General features: G+C 50.4%; 1 protein-coding gene across 13 annotated transcripts in view; it reads right to left on the reverse strand.

The window, feature by feature from the left end:
* TACC2 (transforming acidic coiled-coil containing protein 2) overlaps positions 1–27,886 on the reverse strand; it is a 196,543-nt gene that overhangs the window by 109,624 nt on the left and 59,033 nt on the right. For 9 of the 13 annotated variants that reach the window (XM_045506512.2, XM_074373512.1, XM_074373507.1 and 6 more), the window contains 2 exons: positions 21,124–26,415; positions 20,419–20,544 (listed from right to left, as the gene is read on the reverse strand). In XM_045506512.2, coding sequence (XP_045362468.2) covers positions 20,419–20,544; positions 21,124–26,415 — 5,418 coding nt within the window. The remainder of the gene's footprint in view (positions 1–20,418; positions 20,545–21,123; positions 26,416–27,886) is intronic. The other 4 variants (XM_074373514.1, XM_074373513.1, XM_010969896.3 and 1 more) reach the window with 1 other exon arrangement.

The raw sequence follows: 27,886 nt of genomic DNA on the forward strand, positions 1-27,886 counted from the left end.
ACCATTTGCTTATGGCTGTGGAACTGCATCCCAAGGGAACACACACACACACACACACACACACACACACACACACACACAGGCACGTGCTCTTGACCCCACCTTCAGGCTCTCCCAGCCTCATCCACACCTGAATCCTGCAGCCTACTGAGCCCATAAGCTACTGTATCTCACGTTTCTAATCAGAATTGGTCTCTCCCAACGATTAAAACACCTGCAGTGTCCTCTACCAGGGTGCTACTGGCATCTGGGGTGAGGTGGTTCCTGATTGCGCAGGACTGTCCCACGCATAGCATCCCTGGCGCTTACTAGAGAGTGCGCTCCAGTCACTGGGACAACCAAAACACCTTCCTGCACGTCTAAATATCCTCTACCAGGACACTAACCTCACCGTACAGTCTGCCCAACATGTGTGCACTCAGGTGTATCACACACACACGCACACACACCCCTCCCTGAAAGCAGAGGTGGTCTTCTTCAGTTCAACCACCAGTTATCTATCCCCCAGGCCCCACGTCACTCTTGTGGAGTGGTATTGCAAACTAGACATGGCCTCCCATGAGCACTGTCTGTCTCCATAGAAACAACAAATGTAATAACCATGATACAAAGAGGTATAAAACCAAAGAAGCCACAGGACTTAGCTGCCAGGCCAGGTGTCTGGGGTTGTGGGTCTGAATGCCACCTTCACGCATGACCCCAGCCGAGACCCTGGACTTCTCTGCGTCTCCCTTTTCACATTTGTATAATGAAACCTTGATCTTTAAGTTTCTTTCCAGCTAAAATATTTTAAGTGCTCAAGTTTAGAGAGACAAAAGGCATGGAGGCGAACAGAAGCACCAGACATCAATCCTGTCCAGCTCTCCCAGAGGGGCGCACAGGCTCCGTGGACTTCCATGACCAGTAATGTCTGTGTTTGGTCGTGCTCCAAGGTGCCTGGCCTACCTAAGGCTCGGAAAGTAACTTCTGATGAGGGACCAGAGACAATGCAGGAGCCAAAGAAGCAGCTCTGGGTAGCTGAGAGCTGGCTGTGATATCTGCACAAGGAGGGCGGTTCCTGACCCATTTCCTGCTCCAACTCTACTCTAAGGAGAATGCCCAAGCCCGGGTCACAGTCCATGAGAAGGAGCCCCAAGGGAATCCACTCCCTTCCACTCACCTGCCCAGCACAACCGGCCCCATTCTCTGGAGGAGCTCCCAGCTCAACGTTGAGCAGAAACGCTGAACATTTTAGGAGGTAACTCACTCCACAATTTCCAACCAAATCCCTCGTCTGAGTTCCATCAACTGACCAAATGGGCCCCCTAAAACACTACTGAAGACTAACTTTGAAATATATAAGTAAATCTGAATGGGTGAAACCCACAGACGAAACCCAGCCTCAGGATAAGGCCTCAGACAAAGTCATTTCCAAACACATGAAAACAGCTTTTGAAATGTGGCCTCAATAGGGAACTGGAGAGACATGAGAAGAGAGTTCTCCACCTAGTAACAGAGCTGCACCTTACTCTGGCATGAAACAGGTAGGAAATTGCACTGGGACACTTGCTTTTCCAAGTACAGTCAGAGAAGAGGCTTCGACAGTCATATGGACACATGCACGCACACACACAAGCACACTCACACACTCAAGCACCAACCAAGCCCCCTGGCTGCCCTTCCCAAGGCTGGGCTTCTGTCTCCATCCCCTTCCCCACCACAGTCCACCTTGGAGACAGATTTTTCTCACAATGTCTATTTCAGTTGTATCCCAATCCGCTCCCCATTTTCCACTCCTAGCTTCTGACAGAGGCAAAGGATAACAACCATAATAATATCACGATGATGACGATGCCATTTTAAGACAAGACAAGCACTAAGAGGACAACAAACGCTGCAGGAATACCATGCAAGAGCTTGCTGCAGAAAGTGCTCTGAGCCCGTGCAGTGAATCACAGTACTTTTGAAGTCGCATTTCCAGGAGGTCCGAAGGCAGGGGAAGACTCGGCCCCAGGCCGCGGAGCCAAGGACGCCAAGGGGAAGCAAGGGCGGGTCACGTGGTGCGCCCGAGCCCTGAAGTGCAATCGCCCCGCTGACGTAACTATTCGAGAATTTAAAAGTCCCAAACTCGGAGGAAATCCAGTGCAGAGTTTTATGGCTAATCCACGCGCCGCTGCGGCCCGCCGGGGGAGCCCCCGCGCTACCGGGTGGGACCACACCAGCTCGGAAGGAGCCCAGCGGGGAGGGCGCGGAGCCGGGTCGCGGGCCGGGACCCCAGCAACGGATGGGGACCCCGACCACGGACACAAACCCCGACCGCAGGCGGATACCTCAACCGTGGACGGGATCCCAGCCACGGGCTTGCACCCCGACCTCGGGCGCGGATCCCGATCCGCCTCACCCGGCGGAACGTGCTTCCCGGGTAGACGCCCGCGCCCCGCCTTCTCACCCGCAGACACACTCCTCTGCCAGCAGGGGACACAAACGTGTGTTCAAACACTTTCCTCCCCTTAACCAGTCTCTGTTGGGGAAAAGATGAAACGAGCTTCAGCTACCACTGATAGCACGCCTTTGTCTGGCGGCCAAGGTCTTGGGGACGCGGGTCTCCTCCCCGACCCCGGGCGCTCGCCCTCCCGCCCGCCCTTGACTGCGGCGCACTTACCAGCCCGGGGCGATCGCCGATGGCCCGCGCCAAGCCGACTTCCTTCGGGGACGCAACTGCCCGAGAGCCCCCGAGAGGCTGAGGCTTCCGAGCCCGGCAGCGGCGCGGCGCGCGGAGCCTCCACGGCCCCACCCGGCCAGGGGACGCAAACTTTCCCGGGGCAACGGCGCAGGGCGGGTGCGGGGCGGCGCGGCTCCCCGAAGGGCTCGGGCAAAGTTGCAGCACAAAAGGCCAATGAGTGGGAGAGCGGCGGCGGCCGGGCCAGGCTCCTCCCCCAGCTCTCGGCGCTCCGGGCCGGCCAGCGCGCAGCCAGCTGCTCGCGCAGGGCGCCCGCCGCGCTCTCCTCCCGGGCCAGGAATGCGCGGGGCCGGCCGCAGCGCGCCCAGGCCACCGAGGGGCCCACGCGGCAGCGCGCCCACTCGCCCCGCGGCCGCACAGCGCGCGGGAGACAGAGAGACAGATGGACAGACGGACGCGCGGCCCGGCCGCGGCTCCCGAGTGCACAGCGGACTTCCTCCAGGAGTCTCTGAGTCATGACAACTTGTTGCAGAGTTTAGTTTTTCCACGGCGCTTTCCACTACTCATGGCATCGCAGGCAGGCACCGGCGTGTGAACTGACTGAGAAGGCCAAGTACAGGCCGGTGCCCCAACTCGGCGGTCCACGCACGCTTGCTCGGCCCGCAGCCCGGGGCGGGATGGGGTGTGGGGGCGGAGGTGAGGAGGGGAAGGCCGGCAATCTGCCCTCCGGAGCCTCAGACAGATGCTGGGGATGAAATGGTGCCTCGCTTGACCCTGGAGACAAATTCTGGCCCTTCTTTCTCCACGTGCCTAGTCCTAACGCTGCTTAACCATAGATCCTTAGAGTGCACTGTCCTCTACAGTTTGCAAAACCTGACATGCCTTCTCCTGGGCTGATGTACCCTCTAAAACCAGCAGAGGCTAAATCCAAACCCCTTCCCGCGGCCATCTTTCCCGGAACCATGTGAGCTGTGGGGTTGATTGTGTTTTTTCATCATAGGGCCCTAATCAACTCTGCTAACACAGACCGCACCCCAGAGTGGCGCTTACCTGCCCGCACCATTGAAACGTATCACCTTTTGTCTGGAAATGTCTGCATCTAGGCCCCAGTGGAGAAAAGCCTGTGGCTATATGTGGACGCCACGCTTCCTATTTTAAGTTTGGTGTCAAGAAAGCCTTGCCATATTTTATATCCTCTGGGACCAAAGGGCAAGAGACTCACAAATGACTCAAGGCTTCCTTTCCTCTTCTTAAAGAAACAGATGCCCGAGGTTTGATGGCCCTAAATGAAATTCTCTGTAGAATAAAGAAATAGACTTGTACTGCCTTCCACTAAAATATTGTACTTTAAAAACACCATGCTTCTACGAGTCACATTTCTGATGGAAATTTAAATAGATTCCTTCTTCACATGCCTATCATGGACTCAATGGTATATTATTAAAGTGCCTCTTACACTAATGTGATAACTGACACTCAAATAGGCTAATTTGTTTAAATGTATACCATCAGCTATTGGTGACGTGAGAAATGGAATGCCTCATCTTCTGTGTCCTTGTGCCCTGATCCCAGATCATACCCACTTAAAATAAAAAAACATGTCCCACTCACCACCTTGTAAGCTGGAGCATTCCAGTTAGGCAAAGAGCTAAAATGATTTTCAGATACCATCCCTTTCAAGTGAATTAGTGCCCCAGTCCCAGTTGCTGGATGCATAACCTTCATGACACAGGGAGGTAACACTAAGCTTTGAAACCTACTGTTGTGGCCAGCAGAATGATGTCCCCCTCAAGGATGTCCACAAAGATGTCTGTGAATGTATTAATTTACAGCACAGGGGAATTAAGGTGGCTAATCACTCTCCCATAAAATAGGGAGATTATCCTGGATTATCTGGGTGGACCCAATATAATCGCAAAGCTCTTTAGAAGTGGAAGAGGGAGGAAGAAGAGAGAGAAAAAGAGGTGACGATGGAAGCAGAGTCAGAGAGAGATTTGAAGATGCTGTGTTGCTGACTGTGAAGATGGAGGAAGGGACCATGAGCTAATAAATGTGGGCAGCCTCTTGAAGCTGGAAAAGCAAGGAGATAGGTTTTTCCCCAGGGCTTCCAGCAGGGAACACAGTTCTACTGGTTTTAGCCCAGTGAGTCCCATATGAAATGTTTTACCTATAGAATTCTAAGAAAATAAATTTGTATTGTCTTGAGCCATGATTTGGTGGCCATTTATTACAGCAGCAGCAGGAAACTAATACAGTAGGTATCTGGTTGTTACTGTGACTTAATCTCCTCTTTGAGAAATTTTATAAAAGTATGCAGAATCGAAGACCATTCCTTGCAGGAGAAACACTCCGGCAGATAAAGGCTTGACCCCAGCACCTCTCCAGGGTATCATCAATGCGATGATATTTGGCAGCTAGCGTTCGGACAGAGCCATGGTCCCGTGTAGGACACACTTGGTAGAAGATGAAGTCAAGGGCTCTCAGCATCACAGGGGATTGATATTCAAATCCCAGCATATGACAGAGATACATCCACACCAGAAAGTCTCAGCTAACCCACAGAGCCCTGGTCCTAGCCACAGCCAGAAGTAAATTTGAAGCTATAGTAGATGTGCATTGCCTGTCTCCTCCTGCTCCAGGTCAGGATAACAGCACAATACAGTAGGCCCTCCACATCTGTGGTTTCTGCATCCATGGATTCAAGCAACTGGCAACTGAAAATATTTGGGGGAAAAAAATCCTAGAAAGTTCCAAAAAGCAAAACTTAAATTTGCCACACGTAGGCAACTGTCTATATAAAATTTACATTGTATTAGGTATTATAAATAATCAAGAGATGATTTAAAGTATGCAGGGGGAATGTGTCTAGGTTATATGCAAATATTGCATCATTTTATATAAGGGACTGGAGCATCCTCGGATTTTGGTATCCACGGGAGTCCTGGAATCAATCCCCATGGATACTGAGGGACGATTGCACTGGTACAGAGGAGGACAGACACAGGCTTGTGCCCTTTGTCTTAGCATCTATAGAAAAAGACTAAATCACAGGCAGAGAAGGTGTGCCTTAGTAATTGCATCCCTGGCTGAATCTTTACATCCTAAGGATTTCTTGGTTCTGAGCACAAGGTCAAGGCCTCTGCAGAAACGTGGTCTGTGTTTTCAGCAATGCCCCCATGCAATAGCTGTTACACTGTCTTCTCCAGAGTCCTAGGTTTCTGGAGTGATCTTAAAGACTACCTGGAAGGCACCAGTGTGTTTCACTTAAATCTGTCGCATCTTTGGGCTCCGCATAAGATTTTGCGTGCAGAAAGGCTTCATTTGAAGGGAAAGGGGAAAAGAAGAAAACATGAATATGCTGCTTTATAGAAAAGGACTCATGCTGTGGGAATCCTGGAATCCAACCTGAGACCTACCGAAGGAGAGTGACACACCCAAGGTCAAAGGCTGCATAGAGACAGAGCCGGAAGGGAGATTTTTCCTGCAGTCGGCATTCGGAGCAGGATGAACCAAGGGTGCAGCGTGTGTATCAGGAGAAGTGAGCCAACAGACTGAAAGGAACCTCGATTCTCTCCAATTCTAGCCATTCTAACTATCTGACTGGTTTCTGCCCCACTGAACCAAGGGCGCCTCCATGGACTGCGAAAGCCACAATTTCATACATGATAAAAACCTGGGAAACAAGGCCAGAGACTGGAAACATGCAAGGCTGGCTAGTTACATGGTGGAGAGGACGTGATGCTGAAGGACCGAGGCCAGACCCGCCCTAGACAAAGAACACACCAGCTGCCTGCCGCGGGTCTGAGTCTAAAGGGATGTTTATATGTCTGACTTGTTGATGGGCACCCAAATGGAAGGTTGGTTACAGCATGCTGTCTTCAGAGAATCACAGATAGTTCAGGGCACCCACACATGTCCAAACTCCCCTGGACTCAAGGGGTTTCATTCAGCCATTCAGAATCACTAAGTATCTATCACATTCCTGGCCCTTTGCAAAGTCAGAAGCCTCATGGTCCCTTGCTCCCTTCTACAGATGGTTAATAGAATGGCTACTATGTGACAGAAACACAAAAGAATATTTAAATCAGCCTTGTAAGAGGTATGCGGAGATTCTCCAGAAGAGAATTCTTAAGCTGAGTTGTACAGGGTAAGGAGGTGTTACCATAGGAAGGTTTCCTCTTATTAGGGTATTATAAATAGTTACATGGTTAAAGCAAATTAGGAATAGGACATAGTTAGTACACCAAACCCATAATGTTCACAGACATCATCTAGAATAAAACTAAAGTAATGAAATAAAAATGAAGTGATAAAAAGAAAACTAGTAAGTAGATGATAATACAAGTGGTACAGAGATGTGGAAAAAGTCTTGAAAGTGGTACGGGGGTGAGTGGCGTTGATGAGACACTAAGCCAAAGGGAGGGAAGGAAGGAAGGAAGGAAAGAAGGAAGGAAGGAAGGAAATGGACTGAGAGAAAAGACATAGAATGTTCTAGGTAGTGGGAATGAAGCCTCTCCTTGAATATAACCAGTAAGTGGCTGAGATAAGGAAGCATATGATTAAGTCATTTGACAAACATTTCTTGGGCGCCTACAATGTGTTAGGCACTTCTAGGTGCTGGGAGATAAGAGTGAACAGAAGAGACAAAATATGTGCCCTCGTGGAGAAGATCTTCTAGATAAGTGCTAATGGCCACCTATATTAATTACTAAATGAGAGGCAAAGACAGTTAGGGCTGTGAGCAGTTTAGTCCTCTAATGCTGGTGTGCTGTCTCTTGAACCAGGCTGCCTCCTCCAGGGCGGAACACCAGCCTTCTCCAGTGCCTGTCCCGGCAGCTGTGCTGATCCTCGCCCGGTGCTCATCACCTGCCATCTTTCTGCCCTCCTTGCAGGAGCCCCCTCCTCCGGGGCCAGCCTCCCCCCATCTCCCTCAGCTTCCCCACTGCCCAGGGCCTCCCTGCTCCTTGAGGCCCTTCTTCTCCAGCACATCAGCATCTCAGGGCTTCACTCAACCACCAGAAACCCAAACCGAAAGGTCATCGTCACCTAGAAGGTCATCTTACCATTTGCCAGCTTTGAAGAGTGACAAAATATCATCCACAAGACAGTGTGCTCTCCGCTGTCCCCACTTAATTACCAGATGATGAAAACAAAAAGGTGATTTAAGAACTTTTTCTTAAATGATCACTCTAATATTAGCTAACATTTGTGAGCATCTGCTGCCCAGCTGGCCCTCTGCGAAGTGGCTTACATCTCTTCTCTGACTTCATTCTCCTGTGAGCCTGTGTCACGGACACCACTACTGTCCTTAGCAGACAAAGGAGAAAGCAGACTTGGAAAGGGAAGTCTCTTCCCCAAGGTCACAACCAGCAGAGCCCGGCTCACACACAGGCTGTGTGTCTGAGAACCTAAACTCCTAATCAGTCCACAGTGACCAAGGGCTAGCTTCGGGTTATTTTTATATACTCTGAACACGTCAGCAGAGGAATATGCCATGAGGAACTCTCACATGTGAGTTCAGCCCTCACACTAATAATATAAAATCCACTTCACCAGTGACTTCTGAGGAAGTTTGTTTGTTTCCAGAAGGAATCACCGCTTTGGGCTTCTGCACCAAGCCCTCACATTCCATGAAGGGCTGTCCAAGCAGGGAGGTACATTTCTGAACCGCAACCCAGCAAAATGGAGTTGTAAGGGCAAAGAGAAATACTGGTAGGCAGGGTTCAGGCCTTCAAAAAAAATTCAGCCATCGTCTCTGCCCGTGCTAATTTGAGCTGTCAGCCTGAACCCAAAATACACTCAGAAAACGCGAGGGGCCAGTTCCACGCAGCTTTTCAGCCTTATCCAGAATTTCCAGACGTGGCCTTAGACTCGTCCTTGAGTGCACACAAAGCCCACTTCCCACAAGGGGCCGCGCTGCCCATCACCTGGGGTGTACTCAGCTGGGTCTGTATTTGAACTTGACCTAGTCCTAGTTCTAAGTAAGTCATTGACTAAACACAAAGCGAGCTCTGCCTGCTGTACCATCTTCCTGGGCAGAAAAACAAGCTTCTCCAGGAGTCAGAGGCGATGTCTGCATCACATCAGGGCAATGGTTGAAGATAAAATATGTGCTGAAACAACCACAGTCTAACAGGCTGCCTGGTGATACCAAGGCTGCTGCTTTAAAGGACCACATCTGGAGCCACCAGGGGCAGCTGTGCCCACCGGGAGACATTTGGCAGTGTCTGGAGGCATTTTTGATTGTCATGACTTAGGGGATGCTACTGGTATCCAGGGCTGTCAAACATCCTACTGTGTACAGGATGGCCCCCCAACAATGACCCAGCCCGAAACGCCAATATTGTTGAGGATCAGAAACCTTGCCTAGAGTACCTGACATGGACCTTCATGTCTGAGGCCCTCAGTTTGAGTGAATGAATAAATGAGTGAATGTATGACTTATAACTACAATGATTTTTTTGTTGTGTTATTGAACTAACCTAGCCAACGTATTTGTATTTCTCTTTTGAGGGAAGCACCAAATAGACACACCCTCTGTCTGCTGGACAAGACACAGTCGATCTACAAACATCTGCCGAGGGCCTACTATGTGCAGTCCACTGTGCTAAGGACTAGGACCAGTGCAGACCCTGACCCTCAGACGGAGACAGACATGCTTTGGGTATGTGCCTGTGCCAGCCCTGAGCTAGCACTTCCCACACACACTGTCACACGACCCTCCAGAGGTAGGTACTGATTTTATACCCATTTTACAGATGAGGAAACTGGGACCTCAAGGGATTAAGTATCTTGACCAAGGTCCTAGAGTGAATAAGTGACAAATTTGAACCCAGATCTGTCCAGCTCAAAACACACAAGCTGTCCTACAAAGGATGAAATCCTGTATGAACTAGCACACATTTGCTTCTGTCTTAAAATTGTGGTCAGGTTATAGAGAAAACTCTCAATTCTCGGGCAGGGCCAGGGTTGGGGAGGGTACTCCTGGGGAGCTGGAGGGTTGAGAAGGCTTCACAGGCACTTCATTTGATTGAGCCCCAGTGGTCTCGTGAACAAGAATGTGATTCCCTAGAGGGCCGAGAAGTGGGGGGAGGGGCAAGGCGGGCAGAGGGGTCGCCCGGGGACAAGGGCGTGTGAGTCTGGCCAGCATCTCTCAGTCAGGCTGAAGTTTCTGCCTCTAATGCCTTTCAAGTCGGGGCCTGCCTCTGCATTTACACATTGCTCCAATTCTTATACCAAAGGAAAAGAATTTAGAAGAGAAGACATGAAATAGCCTCCATTAGGCTGGGAGAGCCTGTGGCTTTTCCAGGAAAGAGCAGGAAAGTGTAACACTTTCCTATCTGGGTCGGTTATCGTTCCCAAATGCAAAATGCAAAGGGAGTTTCTGAGAAGCAAAAATGTCCCCCTGTGTGAGTCCATTTCTACAAAATAATTTCTCTCCCCTGAAGACCAAATATGAACCAAGTAGGAGGTATAAACAGCAACTCAACAGGGAGTCTGGTGGTTTCTAACATAAACTTCCCATCTTCATGCAAAAACAAAACTAGACCCTGCAACGATCATTTCAGTGTTTTATCTCCCGAGGATTCATGGCTCAAGTGTTTGTAAAGAAACTTGAAATGAACTGTTGTGTCCTCTGAGGGTTTCCTCAGTAAACTGCTCACACAGACTCACTGGGCCAGAAGGAGATGGAACTCAAGTTTCAGCAGAGCTTTCTCCTGAGTTGACTCTAATCAGAGACTTCTCTCCCTATCCATCTCTGCACACTTCCCAAATCATGGTGAATCAGAGAATCTGCGAGCACTTGTCCAACCTGTTTCTAAGAGCGGTTTTCCTGCAATCCTACTGCAAATGCTACTGGCCACAAGCAAAAGAAAGGCAGGGTCAACAGAGTACAGAGGTCACAATTTAAATCATTTTGCAACTTTCTCAGATACAACCCAAGGACAAGATTACTTTTAAACAAGATTGCTTTAAACACCACCTCCAGAAAACCATCTATAATGTCAGTGCATACCAGGCCTACCTGAGATGCTTGCTGTTTACAGGAAAGGTGATGCCTGTTCACTAGAGCACCAGTGAGTTCATTGGAAAGAGCACTGGTCTTGAGGTGAGAAGAACTGTGTTCAGTATGAGTCACACCAGAGGCCCCCCATGACAAGCTGTGTGGCCTTCAGGAAGTCACACACCCTCTCTGGGTCTCAAGTTTCTCATCTGTAAAATGAGGAGCCTAAAGGTCCTTCTAGTTCAGATATTTCATGACTATAAATGCCTGAGCCAGCAAGATGGTACCCGTCTCAAAGGGTGAGCATCCCTGCCACCAGATCCCCAGGAGTTAGGGGCCATCTTCCCCAGACATCCTTCACAGGTAGCCCCAAAAGGCAGTTTGGTCTCAACTGAGACCTTAAGCCCAAGCCTGGCTCTCTCCCTTCGTCCAAATTCTCACTTTCTGACAACTCTGGCCAAGCACGTTTTTTCTGCCAGGAGGGGGTCTCCTTCTCCAGCTATTATGCTACAGCAGATGCAGTCAGGGCAGAGTCAGACAACTTTCAGCCCTACCCCTTCCTCTAGGAGGTCTGGGATGAGCCAGCAGCTCATAACATCGTGCCAAGATAGTCGGGCAACTTGTCCCATAGGATGCTCTCAGAGCTTGCATTCCGCTGGTGCAGCCCCAGCTGGGCTCACCCACACCGGCACTCGCTCCCTCCCACTAATGTTAGGTTTCAGCCTCATTGCAGCCACTCTTGGCAAGAGGTTAACCCCAAAGCCCTAGTTTCCCCAAGGAAGAGAATGCATTCCCCGTGCGTGCCCAACGGCTTGACCTTGCATCAGATACAATATTGCGACACTGAGGGCCACCCCCCTGGGGAGGCTGTTGGCCATGGGATGGGAGGTAGCATTAGAGGGTAATGATACATCCCAAAGAGTCCAGGGCAGATACAAAATAACGTCAGCAAAATTCATCTAGTCCTTGTGTCAAAGCACAAGTGTTTACCAGTATCCTGCCTGAATAATATTATTATCATTCAAATGATACAGTAATAAAAACAATAGTAATCATTAAAATTACCCCTGATGTTTACGCGTTTACTGAGTGCGAGGCAGGCACTCTGCTAGGCTATTTACACACATTATCTTTTATATAATCTCCCTGATGTCTCTCTGTGATGGGCCCTAGCATTATACACATTTTACAGGTGAGAAAACTGAGGCTTAGAGTAGCTAAGGATTCTGCTCAGGGTTGAAGAGTCTAATGGCAGAGCTGGAAGTTAGATCCAGCCATCTGCCTCCAGAGTCCCATCTGAACTGGTTTCCCAGGACAGGAAGCCTCCAACTGATAACGAGTTGGGTTAAATTATTCAGCGAGGACTTGTAGAGCGCCCACTCTGTGCCATGCAGAGTATCGGGTGCTGGGTAACCAAGAGCAGTGCCTGCAAGTCTAACCTTCCCAAAGAAACGAGATTGTGGCTTATCCTCTTGGCCAGAGGCCTAGAACCACTCTGTATAGGGACAACCACCACCAAGCATTTCTAGACAGAGAATCCAGGATCACGACGTCCACCTCCTAATCCAGCGTCAGAAGACGCTGTGGCCCAGGCAGGGGAAGGAGGTACAGTCCCTTGGAGAAAGTACACAGTAACAGGAGTTGGTGAACAGCCTGACCCCTCAGGAGTGTGCGAGCACTGGGCTGAGAGTCCACAAACGGCAGGCATCACTCACTGCAGTGTGTCTGCCCACTGACCCATTCACCCCAACCCTCTTTCCAAGGGAGAAGCCAGCGCCCAGCGTCCCACTCCTCCCCAACAGCCGAGACCTTGGCCGAGACCTTCTAAGCACCCAGCCTGGGTGCACATTTGCCTGGTGGCTGAGCTGGCTGTGGGGATGGAGCTGACTGCAGGGCTCTCCCGCAGCTCCAGGACCTTGTCCAGGGCTCTGTTGTAGTCACAGATGCTGGCCATGGAGAGCCAGTTTGTGCAGAGTACTCTGTGTCTTGCCTTCTCTAATCCTGTTTAACCTTCCTTTATGCCCCAGGAGACACCACTGGCCGCTGTATCCATTGGAGCAGCTGCCCAACCACCCAGCACAGCCTAAGAGTTGGGATCAGGATTTGAGCTCCAGGACCTAATGGTCCCCTCCCTCCAGCCTGATTTCATCCTCAGCCTCACCTCTGGTCCCTCCCTCTTCTGCCCGCCACACTCACCTCTTGGGGCCCTGCTCCCCTCCACCTGCAGGTGCTCCTGACGTGAGAACTCGGCACTGACCGGTGTCCACCGCACACTGCGGTCCTCTCTCTGCACACCCTGCCCACTCCCAGGGCACACGTGTACCCCTCCCCTGAGGTTTTCTTCCCAAACACCTCTGACTGCCTTGCAAAAGGAAAAGACATTAAAAGTATCAGTGATCAGACCTGTTCCAGTGCCTTCCCTGGAACCAGAGAAACACTAGTGCGGTCTATCTCTGAATCAGCAGGCTGCTAAAATATTTAGTGCTGGATGACTCAACAGGCCCTGAGAATAAAGGGGAGGCCGATATGCAGTTAGCTGGGGCCTGCTGACCCTGCACACCCCACGGTGAGCATCTTTCCTGCCCTGCCAGTTTCTCAGCACAAGAACAGCACAGAGATGGCATTCGGCTAACAATTCTCTACGTGGACCCACGTCCACTCCCTCCCAGGCTCAGTGGGGCATGCTTGCAGGTGAGGCCAGTGGGGATGGGTGAGCACAGAGGGTTCTAGACTAAGTGTTTGGAGCCAGTTGTCTGGGTTCTGAACCAGGCCAGGGTGTGAGGTTGCACTGGCTAAGCCAAGGCCTCTGGTTGGCCCAATGGTGAAGCTCCTTGGTTCAGGTGCCAGAGAGAGACCGCCTGCTGATCAGCATTGACAGGCACATGTGTATGGATCCGCCCCAGTCTCCCGTCTGGAGACACAGCTGCCTGGCTTTCCCACTGGCAGAGCCGAGGGGCGTCAAGGAGGAACCCGGCGCTCGCTGAGCATCACCAGGCATCTGAGCCCCGCAAGGGCTTCACACAGAACCTCACAGAATCCTCGCTGCTGATAAGGGCACTTCATCTCTTATTATATGTGAAGAAACCATGTCTTCAAGCTGGGCTGTCCATGCAGAGGCCACTACCCCACGGGACTACTTCAATTTCAGTTTTAATTAATCAAAGTTAAATAAAATTCACGGTTCAGCTCCTCCATGTCCTTGAAACCACGTCGCCCTGAAACTGACCCTGGATTGTCAAGCGGCCTCATTTCAGGTGTGTGGGAGCCACATGTGGCTTGTGGCTGCCATGCTGGATAGCAGAGATACAGAACATTCTCATCATTGTAGAATGTTTTAGTGGACAGCATGTCTTAGAAAGTAGCCTCCCCAAGATTCCTTCTGGCTAGTAAGTTAATGATCAGGGATTCAAACATGGATTTAATGTCTGAAAAACTCTCCAGAAGAGAGGATCTAGTCCCAGCTCTCTCATTAGCGCACTGACCTTGAGTAAACTATGTCACCTGTCCCAGCCCCCGCTTCCTCCTCTGCAGAAGGGGCACACAAGCAGTACCACTAAGGGTTGAGATGCGGATGAAATACGATGCTGGATGTGGAAATACTTTGGCTCAGAGGGAGGAATAAGTGGAAGGGAACTTATCCTGAGTACTTATTTTGTGTCAGGCTCTCTAAATAAAGTGGCTCATTTAATCCTAGGTACTATATGCCCCCATTTTACAGATGAGTCAACAGGTTTATCGAAGGTGATGCCCCCAAGGTCACAGAGCTAGAACTTGAGCTGGAGCTTGGAGCTTATCTGTTGACCTTGAGGCCTGTGCGGGTCCCACACAGTAGCACTCAATTCCGCAGTCTTCTCTCAAAAGCCTAGGGGCAGGTTTGGGCGGGGCGTGTTGCTGGGAAGAGCGGCCCCCTCCCCTGGGGCAGGTCCTGGGTTCAGCTCAGGCATCCAAGGGAGTCAAGCCGTAGAGGGCCAGAATCTGATTCTAGTTCTGCTGTTAGGCAGCTCCCTCCTCCCTTCCCCATCCCGAGTCTCAACAAGAATGTCCCCCAGTTTCCTTCCAGCTATCCAGCTAGAGCTGAAAATATCCATTTCTCAAATATGGGTGCAGAAGCAGCCCTGAATCCGTGTCTAACACGGTGGCTTCCGCCAGCGGCAGTAATGAGAGGTTCCAGGCAGAGAAGCGGGTCACTTTAGACACATTCATTTGGAAAATCACCACCTTACCCTGAAACTAGCCTGGGATTCTTGTGTGGCTCTTCCTTGATTAGATTCCAGGTGCAGCATAACAGAGGCCACAGGGTGAAGGGGCTCAGAAGAGCCGAAGCCAGGGCAGTGGTAGTCCCAGCACAGACACCCGAAGGCAGGGAATCAGCCTCTTGTCTCCAAGGAGGCTGCCACCTTTCATGTGGGTGCCTCATAATCCAGCTTTCCAAAGTGACTTGGCATTTTTCCAAAGGACAGATTCACCTCTAAAAATACTCGTTTTAATTATGGAACACAAAAGCTTCAGAGCATAAAGGCTACATTTTAAAAGGTCCTTTGACTTTTCTACATGATGGTTCACAATGATTGAAGCTGCTGATAATATAAATCCACGTCATCTGTAGAGTCTGGTTCTGAAGAACCTTTGAACCACGTAACAAGCTCCCGTGAGCTGAGCAGGTGAGTGGAGCTCCCATAAGACAGACAGAAACAGAGGCACAGAGACGTCAAACATCTGGAAGCAGACTCATCCAGCCTAATGTCTCCCCGTTCCCTGCAGGGTCTGCTACCAGTGCATTCAGATACCTGGGGCATCTTTTTTTCTGCTTAATTGCCAGGACGTTTTTGAATAAATACGTTTAACACGGTAATAGTGGTGCCATTTTTATTTTATACTTAACTGTACACCAGGCACTATACTAGACGCTTTGGAAACACTCCATTTTAATCCTAATTCCAACCTCATTTTGTAGATATGGCAACTGAGGATTGAAAAGGTAAGCAGCTTTTCCAAGGCACCACACAGCCAGCACGAGGCTGCTACTCTGTCTTACTCTATGGTCTCCCATTTGGGAAGAAAATTTCTCCGAGGGAAAGAAGTGTCAGATCCCTAGCTCTGTCATAGCCCTGTAATAGACCGATACGTCTCAAAAGGAAGCTTGAAATAATACACCCAATATTATATAAAATGCAACCCAGAAGGACCTGGGTAGGGATGGGGGTCTGTCGTCCCGGCTGTGTCTGTGAAGAGACCTAGGTTTGGTGGCTGTTTTCTTTTCCCTTAATTTATACAGTTGTAGCTCTCCTCAAAACCTTATTCTTAAACTTGAAAACATGGTGTCACAGCTGGTAATTTTAGAAGGAGGAGGAGAGAGCAGGAAGAAAGAGAGACCGCGTGGGAGGAAGGGTGGGAAGCCGCTTCAGCCCTGCTTTCAGGTCCAGCCAGCACTTCCTGGGCAGGACGCCCCTCTCTGTTCCCTCCCTCCACCCTTCAACTCCTCAACCCCACTGCCCTTCAAGATGCAGCCTAGGTGGACGCAAGCTGGACCTAGGTGCTGGACCTGAAGCACCTGGGAATAAATTAATTCTCTCAAATGCACTAGTAATTGAAAACGACACTTTTCCAACCATTTCCTCAAATGGAAAGAAAGACCCACTTTTAAATATTCAGCAAAAACAAGCTTGGTGATGTCCAAGAAGGATCCAGAACTACACATCTGACCATCATTGGTGTGTAAGCAAAATGCCAAATTCTAGACTTTCCATCCGCTGACCAGTCATATGTATGCATACAAAGTCGAGATCAACTCAAATACCTTCTGCACAATATTCTAAACATGACGTGAAGCTGTCTGTGGGTCCCAGACTCTTCCACGGGGAGGGACCACCCAACGTATAGAAATCCACAGGTGAGCTGCCTGTCAACACCTGCTTCTCGGAGTTGGGTGTGCATGTACCCCTCAGGGGGAGGTCAGCAAAGCCACGGGATTCCCTCAGCACACCCACCAGTGGTGCCAATTTGAAGTCAAAAGTTGGGAAATAAAGCAGCAAAGTATTTGTGCTTCCTGCATCCACCTGGGTATGAGACTGGGCTATCAAACTGTCCTGTCCAGAACAGAAGAGAGACATCTCTTAGATACTGAAGCTGACCTGTGGTATCAGCTCCATTGAAGCCAGCAGAATCTCAAAAGTCCATGGGTTTGACAGAAACACATCACCCGCTAACCAAGAGAGTAGAAAATTTGGTTTTGACTTGCTTTGTTCTTCTCAGGACAATTCAAAGCGTTATTTTGATGTTGAAATTCAGTACAATATGGTACACGGTAAAAGACATACATCAAGTTTTACAATAAAACACGATCTCAAATTTAAAAAAATTTTTTTTAAACAGAGGTGCAGGGGATGGAACCCAGGACTTCATGCATGCTAAGCACACACTCTACCACTGAGCTGTACCCTCCCCATTAAACTTTTTTTAACTTGAAGCAGATCACCGTGGGCTACACAGTAGGGAGTAAGAAAGAATTCACTCTTCTCAGCCGTTAAGATATTTTAGCAAAGTCAGTACTGGAAAAGAAAGGAGGCCATGTTGGAACCTCAGCCTCAGGAGTACAGTTTCCTCGGGAAGACAGTCAGCTCACAGCATGGGAAAAGCTGGCCCCGGGGAACTGTAGCGGGGACCTGACCCCCACCGGGGGCCGGGATGGGCTGGTATTGCCCTTGTATCAGTTATCTCAGCCTTCATGGCAGCTCAATGAGGCAGGGACAATGGGGGCTGTCCACTCCCCCATTCTACAGATGGGCAAACTGAGGTTACGTATGGAACAAGGAAGGGGCACAGGTGGGTGGGAATCTGAACCTCATCACCACCCCACTCCTGGCAGCGTAGGCCTCAGTGTGGTCACCCAACCTCCCCCAGACCACTGCCCAATTCTACCCTCTCATGCAACACCTGCTGTTCCCCCGACAAGCACCCCTGACCTTGGCCAGACTTCTCCGAGGCCTGCCGAGGTCCACTGCACAGCTCCCTCGTTGGGGGAGGTCCACCAGAGCTCTTGAGCCTCCTGTTCAAGGCAAAGAGGCATCCCCAGCATTTGTGTTAAAGTAGGAAGGGGCTACTGGGCTGAGAGATGCTTGGCCTTCTGGATCATTTGACAGTGGTGGGAGCTCTGTGAGGGGCTGGAGCGTCCCAGAAGGCAGCCACCCACCATATGGGACTGATTAGGGCTTGGAATGTGGCTGGTCCAAACTGAGAGGCACTGTGGGCACTTTGTATGAAAACAAGAATGTAGAATATCAAATTAATAATTTCTGTATTAATTATGTGTTGAAATGGTAGTATTTGTGATATACTGTGTTAAATAACATGTATTATTAAAATTAATTTCACCTGTTTTCTATTGAGTTTTGAATATGGCTACTTAGCAAATTTAAGATCCATTTGTGGCTTATGTCCCATTTCTATTGGACAGAGCTGGTCCGTACCTTCATGAGACCTCTGATTATCTATCAAGCGTAATGTGGAATCTGTCGTGGTCTGTTTGTTCAGGTGTTGCTGACTTTGTCATCCCCCTTGAGGGAGAGGAGCCAGAGGTCACCCGACCTGGCAAACTGGAAGGGAGGGTCCATTCAGAATACTTTCTGGAAATCCTCAGCCACTGGGAGAGAGGCAGGCCTTTTCCCTAAGAACCCAAAGCACAGGGAAGGTCAGCCCTCTTTCATCCTCATTTCCTTCAAAGACCAGGACAAAGCAAGTTCTGGAGACAAATGATCTAAATAGAAATAGACCATGGGCCACAAATGCAAGCCATGAATCCAAAAGTTTGGTCAATAAATATTTCATGGCTCTTTGTTTTTAATCACTTTAGGTACATTTCAAATTTTAAAATTTGGTAATTTAAAATTTTGGGAGCCTCATTAAAAATAAGAAAAAAAATGTGCTATTAATTTCAATAACATTTCCTAACCCAACTCATCCAAAATATTATCATTTTAACATATGATGAATATAAAAATTATTAATGATAGATTTTGTGTTCTTTTCTTCATACTAAATCTTCAGCATCTGGTGTGTGTTTTACACTTTAAAGCACATCTCCATTCACATGTGACCAGTGGCGGCCAAACCAGATGGCACAGCTCTAGGAAATCTAAAATTCTACCACCCGGCAAGTCCTCAACCAGTGCAAAACAACGTGAACGCCCACTGCTCCATACGCTATGATAAGTCACATGACCTCAGCCTCTAAGATTTATGTTTGCAGGGAGCTCTGATGGCAGTGGAAATACAACTCCGGCTATTTAAACAGAAAAAAGCAGCGGGTAAAACCACACTATCATAATACATAACAGTAATGGTTAGGTGGTGTGGTTGTGGATTTTTGTCTCCCTCTTTATACTCTTCTATACCTTACAAATTTCCTAATATGAATTTAGAAATTATCATTTTAAAACTTAAAGTGATTAAAACAATGAGCCATGAAATATTTATTGAACTCCTGTATGCCAACAGGGTCCTGAGAACTTCTTGTTCTCCAAGAAGGTGAGAAATCATCCAGGGCCATTGAAGAAGGGCTAATACAACATTCGCAGGGAGGGGAGGATTTTCCGAGTTAGACGTTTTTTCCTACACTCTAACTGGGAATGTCAAAAATACATATGAGCAAAGGCTGCAGGGAAATTCTTGCTAAGTCAGCAGCAGAGACAAGTGTCCGATGCACATGAAACTCGCGTCTGTCTCGGCAGCAGCGCCTGCTTCTCGCTGGCCCAGAGTTAGGAGAGTCACCCTCGTAAGGGCAGGGAAGGCAGCTGGGTGGCGGTGGAAGTGCTCAGACTCGAAAAACAGGTGATCATGCATTCTTTCAGCATGTGCAAAATACGAATCAAATTATTTACCAAACGCCTGTAGCTGTCTGGTAGGATACACTGGCCGGCCACAGGTACTAATTTAAAGTCCAACCCCACCCTGCTCACACACGTGTGTGCCTCTGCGCACATGCACACACACATACATACACACACACACACACACACACACGTGGAGAGCTCTGGAATAGCCAAAGATCCAAGGATGCTGCAAAGCTTGTTCAGAATGTGTCTGTGCCCGCGGTACCTCCATTTCCCCCACAGGATGTAATTTCCGAGCAGCAGCCTGGTGGCCGCACAGGCGGCATTTCACTTAGGAAAGAACAGGTAGGCACACTGCAAGTGGCAAGGTCTGGGAGTCCCAGCTGCACCTGTCATTTATCCCCTAATCTCGAGCTCTCTCTGGAGTGTGACTGCTGCTGGTGATCAGACATTCCTGCTTGAGATTAAATCGAGGTTGAACCCATTTGCCTTAAAAGGTAATGAACTAGGTTATGAGGTGTCAGGCTCAGGAGCAGGGGCCATGGGGCGTGATGTCTAAGGGGTGCAGGGTTGCTTTGGTGGGGATGAGAGTGTTCTAAAATTGATTGTAGCGATGATTGCACAACTCTGTGAATATATTAAAAGCCACTGAATTGGACACTTTAAATGATGAATTATATGGTATCTGAATTACATCTCAATAAAACTTTAAAAAAGAGATGAGCTCAGGTAAGAAAGCAACTCAATCCCTTTTACAGCAATGGAGCTCCTAGTTGGCTCAGCGCTGCTTTGCCTGAATAAAGAATGGGAACGGCTCTGTGTTTCTGTGTTAGATAAAGACTCATTTATAAGCAGAACTCTCCTCTGCAGCACATCCAGGGTCTCTCTGCCAAAGGAAGGCACGATGGTTCTCGAAAGGCTCATACCTTTTCACTGACCTTTCTGCTCCTGCTGCACTTCTGGTCTCATCTGAAATGACCTCGCCCGTGATATTTGGAGCATCCTTCTCAGGAACTAAAGGTAAGGTAGATGGGCCAGACCCAGGGCTCTTTCTGGGATTAAAAAAAAAAAAATTTTTTTTAAGCAATAAATATTAAGAAGGGCATTTCTCTCCATGTCCTACTGAAATGCTCATTTCCTAATTAAAGCTTAAAGTGGCCACTTCACCAAAATCTTTAGGAAAAAATTAGCTTCAAGCATTAAACAGCTTTGAGATGCTCAGGGCTCATTTAAGCCTCTCTGTATAAATAAATCCATATTCAAAAGCAGATGTGTCTGCACTCCAGAAAAACATCTGATTGACTACAACATATCACCCTATAGTGTACTGCCAGCCTGTACACATTTCATGCTTTTCAAACAGTTTCAGTTAGATGAACCAAAGAACACAGGAAAGGAGTAAGGCATGTCACACAGACTGGCTCCCACGCCTCCAGCCCATTTCTCACATTTTTCAGAATCTCAGCACATCCAGAGATTGTTAAGCAGGTAAATTTAGACACTTAGATATGGAAAATTTAGCTTCTTAAAAACTACCCATCTATTTGATTGGCTTTTTAAAATCCACCCGATTTAAAATCACGTTTGAGGCTGACCCCATATTCTGGTGGGAGTTTATTTTTTGTAAGTACCTCTCAGTGTTGAGCACTTCTGGAACCAGGCTTTGCATCTTTGGGTCCCCAGCTTCGTCAGGTTCTGGAGGTGAGGAGACACCCAATTTCTTGTCCCCAGAGGGAGCAGGGAGCTCAGGCTCGGGCTGCTCTTCGGCCTGCAGGTGCCCGGCCGGGCTGTCCCTGCTCAGGACGGCTGCAGCATCCATCCTCAGATCCCCTTCAGGGCAGCCTGCGTCCCCAAGGCTTCCTGGTAGCACCGAGGCACAGGCGGCACTGGAGAACATTCTCGTAGTACCTGTTTCAGGCAGGTCATCAGACGCACGTGCCCTGGTCTCAGCTATGCTCAAAGTGACGTCACCCTCTGCATCCCTAGCAGCTCCTGCTACCGAGCCGGGCTCCGGGCGAGTGTCTGCCACTTCCCCAGCTGGTGGCTCCGGGGCGCTCTGGTTGCCCAGGGCATTTTGTGTTTCTGAGATCCCAGTCGCACCTCCATGCCTTCTCTCACCTCTAAGTGTGTCTGGGGTGCAAGGCTCACTGATGGCCCCGGTCCCAGTAGGAACGTCCCCGGGGACAGAAGATGCTCCCAGGGCAGAGGTGGACACTGGCATGGGAGAAAAGCCCCAGGCACCATCTTCTCTGGGTTGGCTATCGCTGCTGGATGTGTCTTGGTGCTGTTTTCCAGAAGGAATTCTGTCGTCCTGAACTGAGTGCCCTTCTCCAGGGCTCTGGGGAGCCACCTGCAAGTCAGCAACAGGAATCTCTGGAGAAGTCGCCTGTGAAGGCAGACCGGAAGCTGATTCCTGCCGGCAGCTTCCCTGCTGTGCAGGGGCCTGGCCTCCAGCCCCGGGCCTGCCTTCCCCAGCCCCCTCCGATGTCTCACTTTCCGTCAGCCTCTGTGGGACCCCACTCGTTTCCATCCCCACACTGGCACCTGGCAGGTTTTGCTCTGCGGCCAGCTTTTCTGGAGCTGGATCCTGGGGAATCAGACAGGAAATCTCGGCCTCTACGGCCAACTCTTGCTTCTTGTCGTTTGAGTCTACCCAGAGTCCAGCAGGAGGGCTGGGAAGAGGGGCGACGGCCACTCCTTGAATCCCATCTGGAAGCTTCCCTGGGCTGGGCATGGCAAGGTCCTTGCCCGTCACACTCCTCCCAGCTCCTGCCTTTTCTCCCAGTGTGCTCTGGAGCCGATCGGCGGTCAGTGCTCCCAGGACAGACTTCTCAAAGATCCTGGTGATGTGCTCCCTGAAGTCAGGGAACCCAGTGACCATGCTGGGCTGCTTAGAGCTTGCATCTACATCAACTGCTGCTCCCCACCTCGGGTCCTTGGAAGGGTCTACCATCTTCTCCCTGTTACTCTCTGCCTCCCTCGCTACATCACCTGCCGTGCTCCCCTCCCTGGTGGGACGTGCAGGAATTTCACTGGGCTTGGCACTTGCACCGGGAGCTCTTGACGCTCTCTCCTCCGCTGTGGTCTGCTTACCCTTGGCCAGAAGTGGCATCTTGTCCATGTAGGGCACAGAGTCCACAGGTTCCTCAAAGGTCCCAGCTTTGGGGCTTCCGCTGGGGTCTTGTGCTGCAGAGATTTCCCCATCTGCGGCTCCCGGTTGTGAAAGGGAGGCGAGGGAACCCTCAGGCACCGTCATGGAGGAGGCGTTTTCCAAGACAAGCAGGGGCTCCCGTACGGGACAGGGGCTCTCACTGGGAGCTGTGGGGCCTTGAGATGAAGCAGCTTTCACCCCACTGTCTTCTGTACCTGTGCTGGCAGCGCCATCAATATGCAGGTAAGGAGTGTCAGGAGCAGCCTCTTCTGGTGGCCTGGATGGCAGGAGCCTCTTTGGGTCGGGGACAGCCTGGGCTGCAGGAATATCCACGACAACCCTGGGAATCCCACCCAGCTCTCTGGCTGGCAGCAAGGCATCCTGGCAGCTGAGCAAGGGCTGCTCAGCTTGGCAGGGCTCACCCAGGGCACAGGTAGAAGCTTCCTCCCCAGAGGAGGGGCACTGCTTTGTCTGGAAGAAGCCACTGCTTAGAACAGCTTCTTCTGACTCCTCCGGAGCCCGCTGCATCCCCAGGTCTCCTCCATCAGTGTTCCCACCAGTCTCGGCAGCCTCACCTTCTGCACCTTGATCCTCAGCTGATAGGACACTTGAAGGAAGCTTTTGGGTTTCTGCATCCAAGGCAGTGGGGCGCTCCATTTCCTTCTGTGGGGCCAACCCTGATTGCTGTCTGCCTTCCTGGGTTTCATCACATGTGTCTCTCTCAGGGGCATCCTGGCTGGGAGTGACAGTGGGGCCAGCAGGTGCTGGAGCTGCATCCAGGGGAACTACTGAGTGAGGCCAACAAGGTGGGGCCATCACTGTGTCCCCACTTGCCTTCTCTGTCCTGCCCGAGCCCTGGGGCGGGGGCTGAGCTTCAGCTGCTTCAGCATCTTCAGCCCTGAGACGCGCTTCTTCCTGTGGGCTGCCGGCTTTCAGCCCATCAACCAGCTCCTGCTGGGACTTGTTTGGCCCCTGCGCAGTGCAGCAACTTTCCTTTCTGCTCAGGCTACCTTCAAGAGCAGGGTCTTGTAAGGTGTCTGCTGCAGGAAGTGAGACACTAGAGGGCTGGCTGCCGCTGCGATCTCCCTTTTGCCCATCCTCCCCCAATGCAGGCAACTCCGGGCTCATTGGTGCTGACAACTCTGACTGCTCTGTCGTAGGACTCTCCTGAACTGTGTCCCCAGGAGTTGAACTTGGAGCATCAGACAGACTGCCTTCGGAGAGCTCACTTTGAAGTTCTGATCCAGAAGCCTGCTCCTTTCCTCCTTGAACAGGCAGGGGCACATCCTCCGGAGGTTCCACAGGTATGTGGGTTGGGGTGGAATCTGCACTCAGGTTCTTAAAATCAGCACCACTTGGATAAGTCTCTTTCTCATTCTCACACCGTTGGGACTGCTCCGGGAGCATATCAAAGATGGATCCTTCTGGGTCCATTTGGGATGGCTGGGGACAGTTCTCAGAATACAGCGAGGACCTCTCTGACTCAGCTTCTCGCATCCCGCTGTCCCCCGGGCAGGACAGGTTTCCCTGCTGATCTTGCTGCAGGCTGAGTGTCGTGAGCCCACAGTCCACTGCCAAGTTCCCCTCTTTAGGGGGAGGCGGCCCATCAGCGTGGACTTCCTGTGCAGCTGCATCACGCCCCAGCCCACAGGGCTGGGGGGATGTCAGCAAGCTCTCCCCATCACAGCTGCCGGGCCTCTGCTCAGATGGGTGGCTCCTCGCCTTTAATTCAGATGTGCTCTCCGCCTCCTGGGCTTTGGGGATGACCTCGGCAGCAGGAGTTGACAGGAAACCCAGTTTGTCAGATTCTAAAGCAGGAAGAGAGTCCATTATCCCCAACCCCACCACGTCCTGAAGGGTGTCAGGACATTCAGTCTGCAGTCCTGGCCCCTCCCAGACAGCTCTCTCGGGAAGAATGTGTTCACCGGCTCCATCCGGTCCAGAAGGCGGGACAGGGTCCTGCTCACAGATCCGGTGCAGTGAGTCAGACTCAGGGACCACTCCGGCTTCTCCCATCATCCCACAGGCCTCCGAGCTCCAAGCCGCCTCCTCTGAAGGAGCGCCGGGCCTGTCCCCATGCCCGGGGATGTCCTTTCTGAGTGGCTGTGCAGCGGCCGTGCTGGGGAGGCCTCTCCTCTCCACATCGCTAGTTAGCTGGGAAACCTGGTCCCTTCCCACCTCTGGGTCAGGCTTGCAGCCGCAGGCCTCGGGTTGCTTTTCCCGAAGGTTCCCAGGACCCGCAGCGTCAGGTGGCTCCGGGGCTTCTTCCTGTCCTCTAGGGTCGGCGCCAGGTAGTCTGCTTTCTTCCTTAAGCACAGCTGGGCTTCCAGGGGCCTTGACTTCATCCTTCGGCCCCAGCGACTTTCTGACACTTTCATCTGATGCACTGGTGGGGGGAGGGGGCAGAATCCCTTGCTGGACTTCGTTGTTCTGCTCCCTATTCAAGATCTCCCCTCTCTCCTCCTGGGGTGAAGGGGCTGGAACCTCTCTGGGGCCCTTTTCTGGACCCTCTCCCTCTCCTCCAAGATCTGATGCGAGCTTCTCCTGAACTGCCAACCCGGCTTCTGCCAGCTCTTTAGCTGGATCTGTAAGACCAGGCATCTCAGCCCCAGAAACCAAGTCCTTGTTCAACCAGCTGGGTTGTCCTGCAGCAACAGAGGCCGGAGCAGCTGGCTGTGAAGTGAGGCTTGAAGCTGGACCCGTGTCCTCGGTCACTGCGTGTGGGAAAGGCTCAGTGCCCGCAAGCAAAGCCCCCTCGGGTTGCTCGTCTGCTGCTGCACAGACATCTTGACTAGGCTCGGCTCCTGGCCTCCCTGTCTGCCGGTGACCCTCAGCATCTCGGGCACCCAGCGTCTCCTCCCAGGTGCCCTTGGCCCCCGGCGTCAGGGCAGGACTCGGCGAATCCCAGGGCAGCTCTGTGGGTGGCGGATGAGCTCCCATTTGTTGCTGGCAGTTTTCCTGGGAAGCAGCCTTCGCTTCGGCTTCTTGGGCAGCCTCTGAATTGCTCCTACTGGGAGGGCAGGCCCCAAGGGAATCCGGATCATCGGTGAAATCCTGAGGCAGCACTGCCACTTGACATTTGGGGGCTGGATCTTGTGGGGTCGGGGTCTCGGGTTTTGGGGGAGGCTCTTCCAGGCCAGCTGAGCTCTCTTGTCCTGGCTGGGCTGCAGCAGGCACCTTAGGGGCCACTTGTCCAGAAGGCGCTCCCTGCCCAGGCTCTGGCGGGGGGAAGCCAACTACAGCCTCTTTCCCTTGGGACTCGAACCCACCAGGCTGGGCATCCTCTCCACACAGCTGTCCCTTCATCGGCTCTCTGGGAGCTGCTGGTGAAATTTCTGGCAACTGGTCAATGAGACTGGAGGAAGACACTTTCTGCCTCTCTTCTTCCTTCAGGTCTCTCTCTCTTCCGGTGTTGGGGACGGTTGCAACCACACTGCGCTGAGTAGAGCTGTCCCCCTTGGGGACAAAGGCTGCTGGAGCATCTCCCTGGGCACCTGGGGAAGGTTCCTTCCAGGGGGGTTGAACAAGGGGCCAGTCTTCAGGTGCTGCTGCTGGACTTGCCAAGCGGCCTTCTGGGGGGCCCTCAGCAAAGGGCATGGAGGCTGAGGGACACTCCTGCTCCCAGGGCTTCAGGGGACTGGGCAGTGGAGAAACTTGTGGGCCCCTGGCTTCTTGTGGGTGTCTCCTTGGCTCAGTCACCTCTGGGGACACGATGCAGGGATCCACGCTGGCAGCACCCTCAGAAGCGGAGCAGGAACCTCTGTGCCCGAAGCTGCCAACAATGAAAAAATTTAGTGTGTTACCTGTTCCTGCAGGTGCCAAGGACAGACCACAGCACAGGCAGAATCACTCCAACCCTCTCCCCACTGAAGTCCGCACCACACGGCATCCTCATGCAGTTTACTCCTCTCCATGAAGGGAACCCCCCAGACCCACCACCCCACAACCATTCCTCATGCCCTCACTTTTTCCAAAAATCACTGCAGAGACTCTCCAACTTTCAGTCTGAGGCTTTCTATGCTGGTCAGTGGTGTGAATGGGGAAATATGGAAACAAATTAATGATTTTCTAAAATGTGGGAAACTTAGAACATTTTTAATAACTGTAAACCATAATAGAGGATTTGGACAAGTTCTGTGTAGTTTACAAACAGGTCTCAAACACTCCTGGGGACCCTCAGAGGTTCAGGGAAAAAGCAAAACTGGGCAAAGCTGTGCTTTGAAATAAAGAGCTATTCTTGATAAAAGGTTAACTTGATTCTTTACAATCCAGTGGATGGTACTTGGAAGCATAACCCAAAATCAATTCAATTTAGCTGTGGAATTTCTGCATATGATCTATATGTAAAACTCCTCAGAGCTGAATTACCTTCATACCCACATCTGTCCTACCTTGAACTTACTTTGCCGTACAATGTGTAGAGAAAAACTACGAACATGAAGGAAACCTGGGGGAACATGGCTCAGAAACAAGGACTGGCTATAGATAATCAACTCTCCAGTTATTGTAAAATAGCTCACCACATTCCGTATTTGGACTGTGTTTCTCAAGTCTATATAGTTTTAATTAAGTGCATTTTTAAAATTTAAAAATAATTCATGGCCAATACAAAATATTGAAAATGTAGAAAATATATCTCCCACATGCTCATTGCTTAAAGTGTTCTAGTGAATTTCCTTTTTGTTCTACACAACTTTTTAGGGGGTGCAATTTTTGTTGTTTTTATGCAGCTGTGATTCTATATATTTGTTACGATTGTGTACCTTTTACTATCAAGAAACATTGCCCAAGGCAAAGTTAACAGAAGTATGGTTTTTCTAAGGTTTTTACCGTGTTGTTTAAAATTGTTATTGGGAGGAAATTTTATGGAATCTTCTTGTAACTGTTACACACATATATTTACATATTAATAGACCCACAGTGGGTTTTTTTTTCTTTTTTATTATTTTTTTAATTGAAGTATAGTCAGTTCAATGTGTCATTTTCTAGTATACAGCATAATGTCCCAGCCATGCATATATATGCATATATTCATTTTCAGATTCTTTTTAGTTAAAGATTATTATAAGATATTGAATATAGTTCCCTGTGCTATACAGAAGAAAAATTTTTAATCTATTTTTATATATAGTAGTTATCATTTGCAAATCTCAAACTCCCAAATTTATCCCTTCCTACCCCCTCCCCCTTGGTAACCATAAGAATGTTTCTGCAAGTCTGTTTCTGTTCTGTAGATGAGTTTA

This window comes from Camelus bactrianus, chromosome 11 (genome assembly GCF_048773025.1).
Source record: "Camelus bactrianus isolate YW-2024 breed Bactrian camel chromosome 11, ASM4877302v1, whole genome shotgun sequence".
In the NCBI taxonomy this organism is placed as follows: Eukaryota; Metazoa; Chordata; class Mammalia; order Artiodactyla; family Camelidae; genus Camelus; species Camelus bactrianus.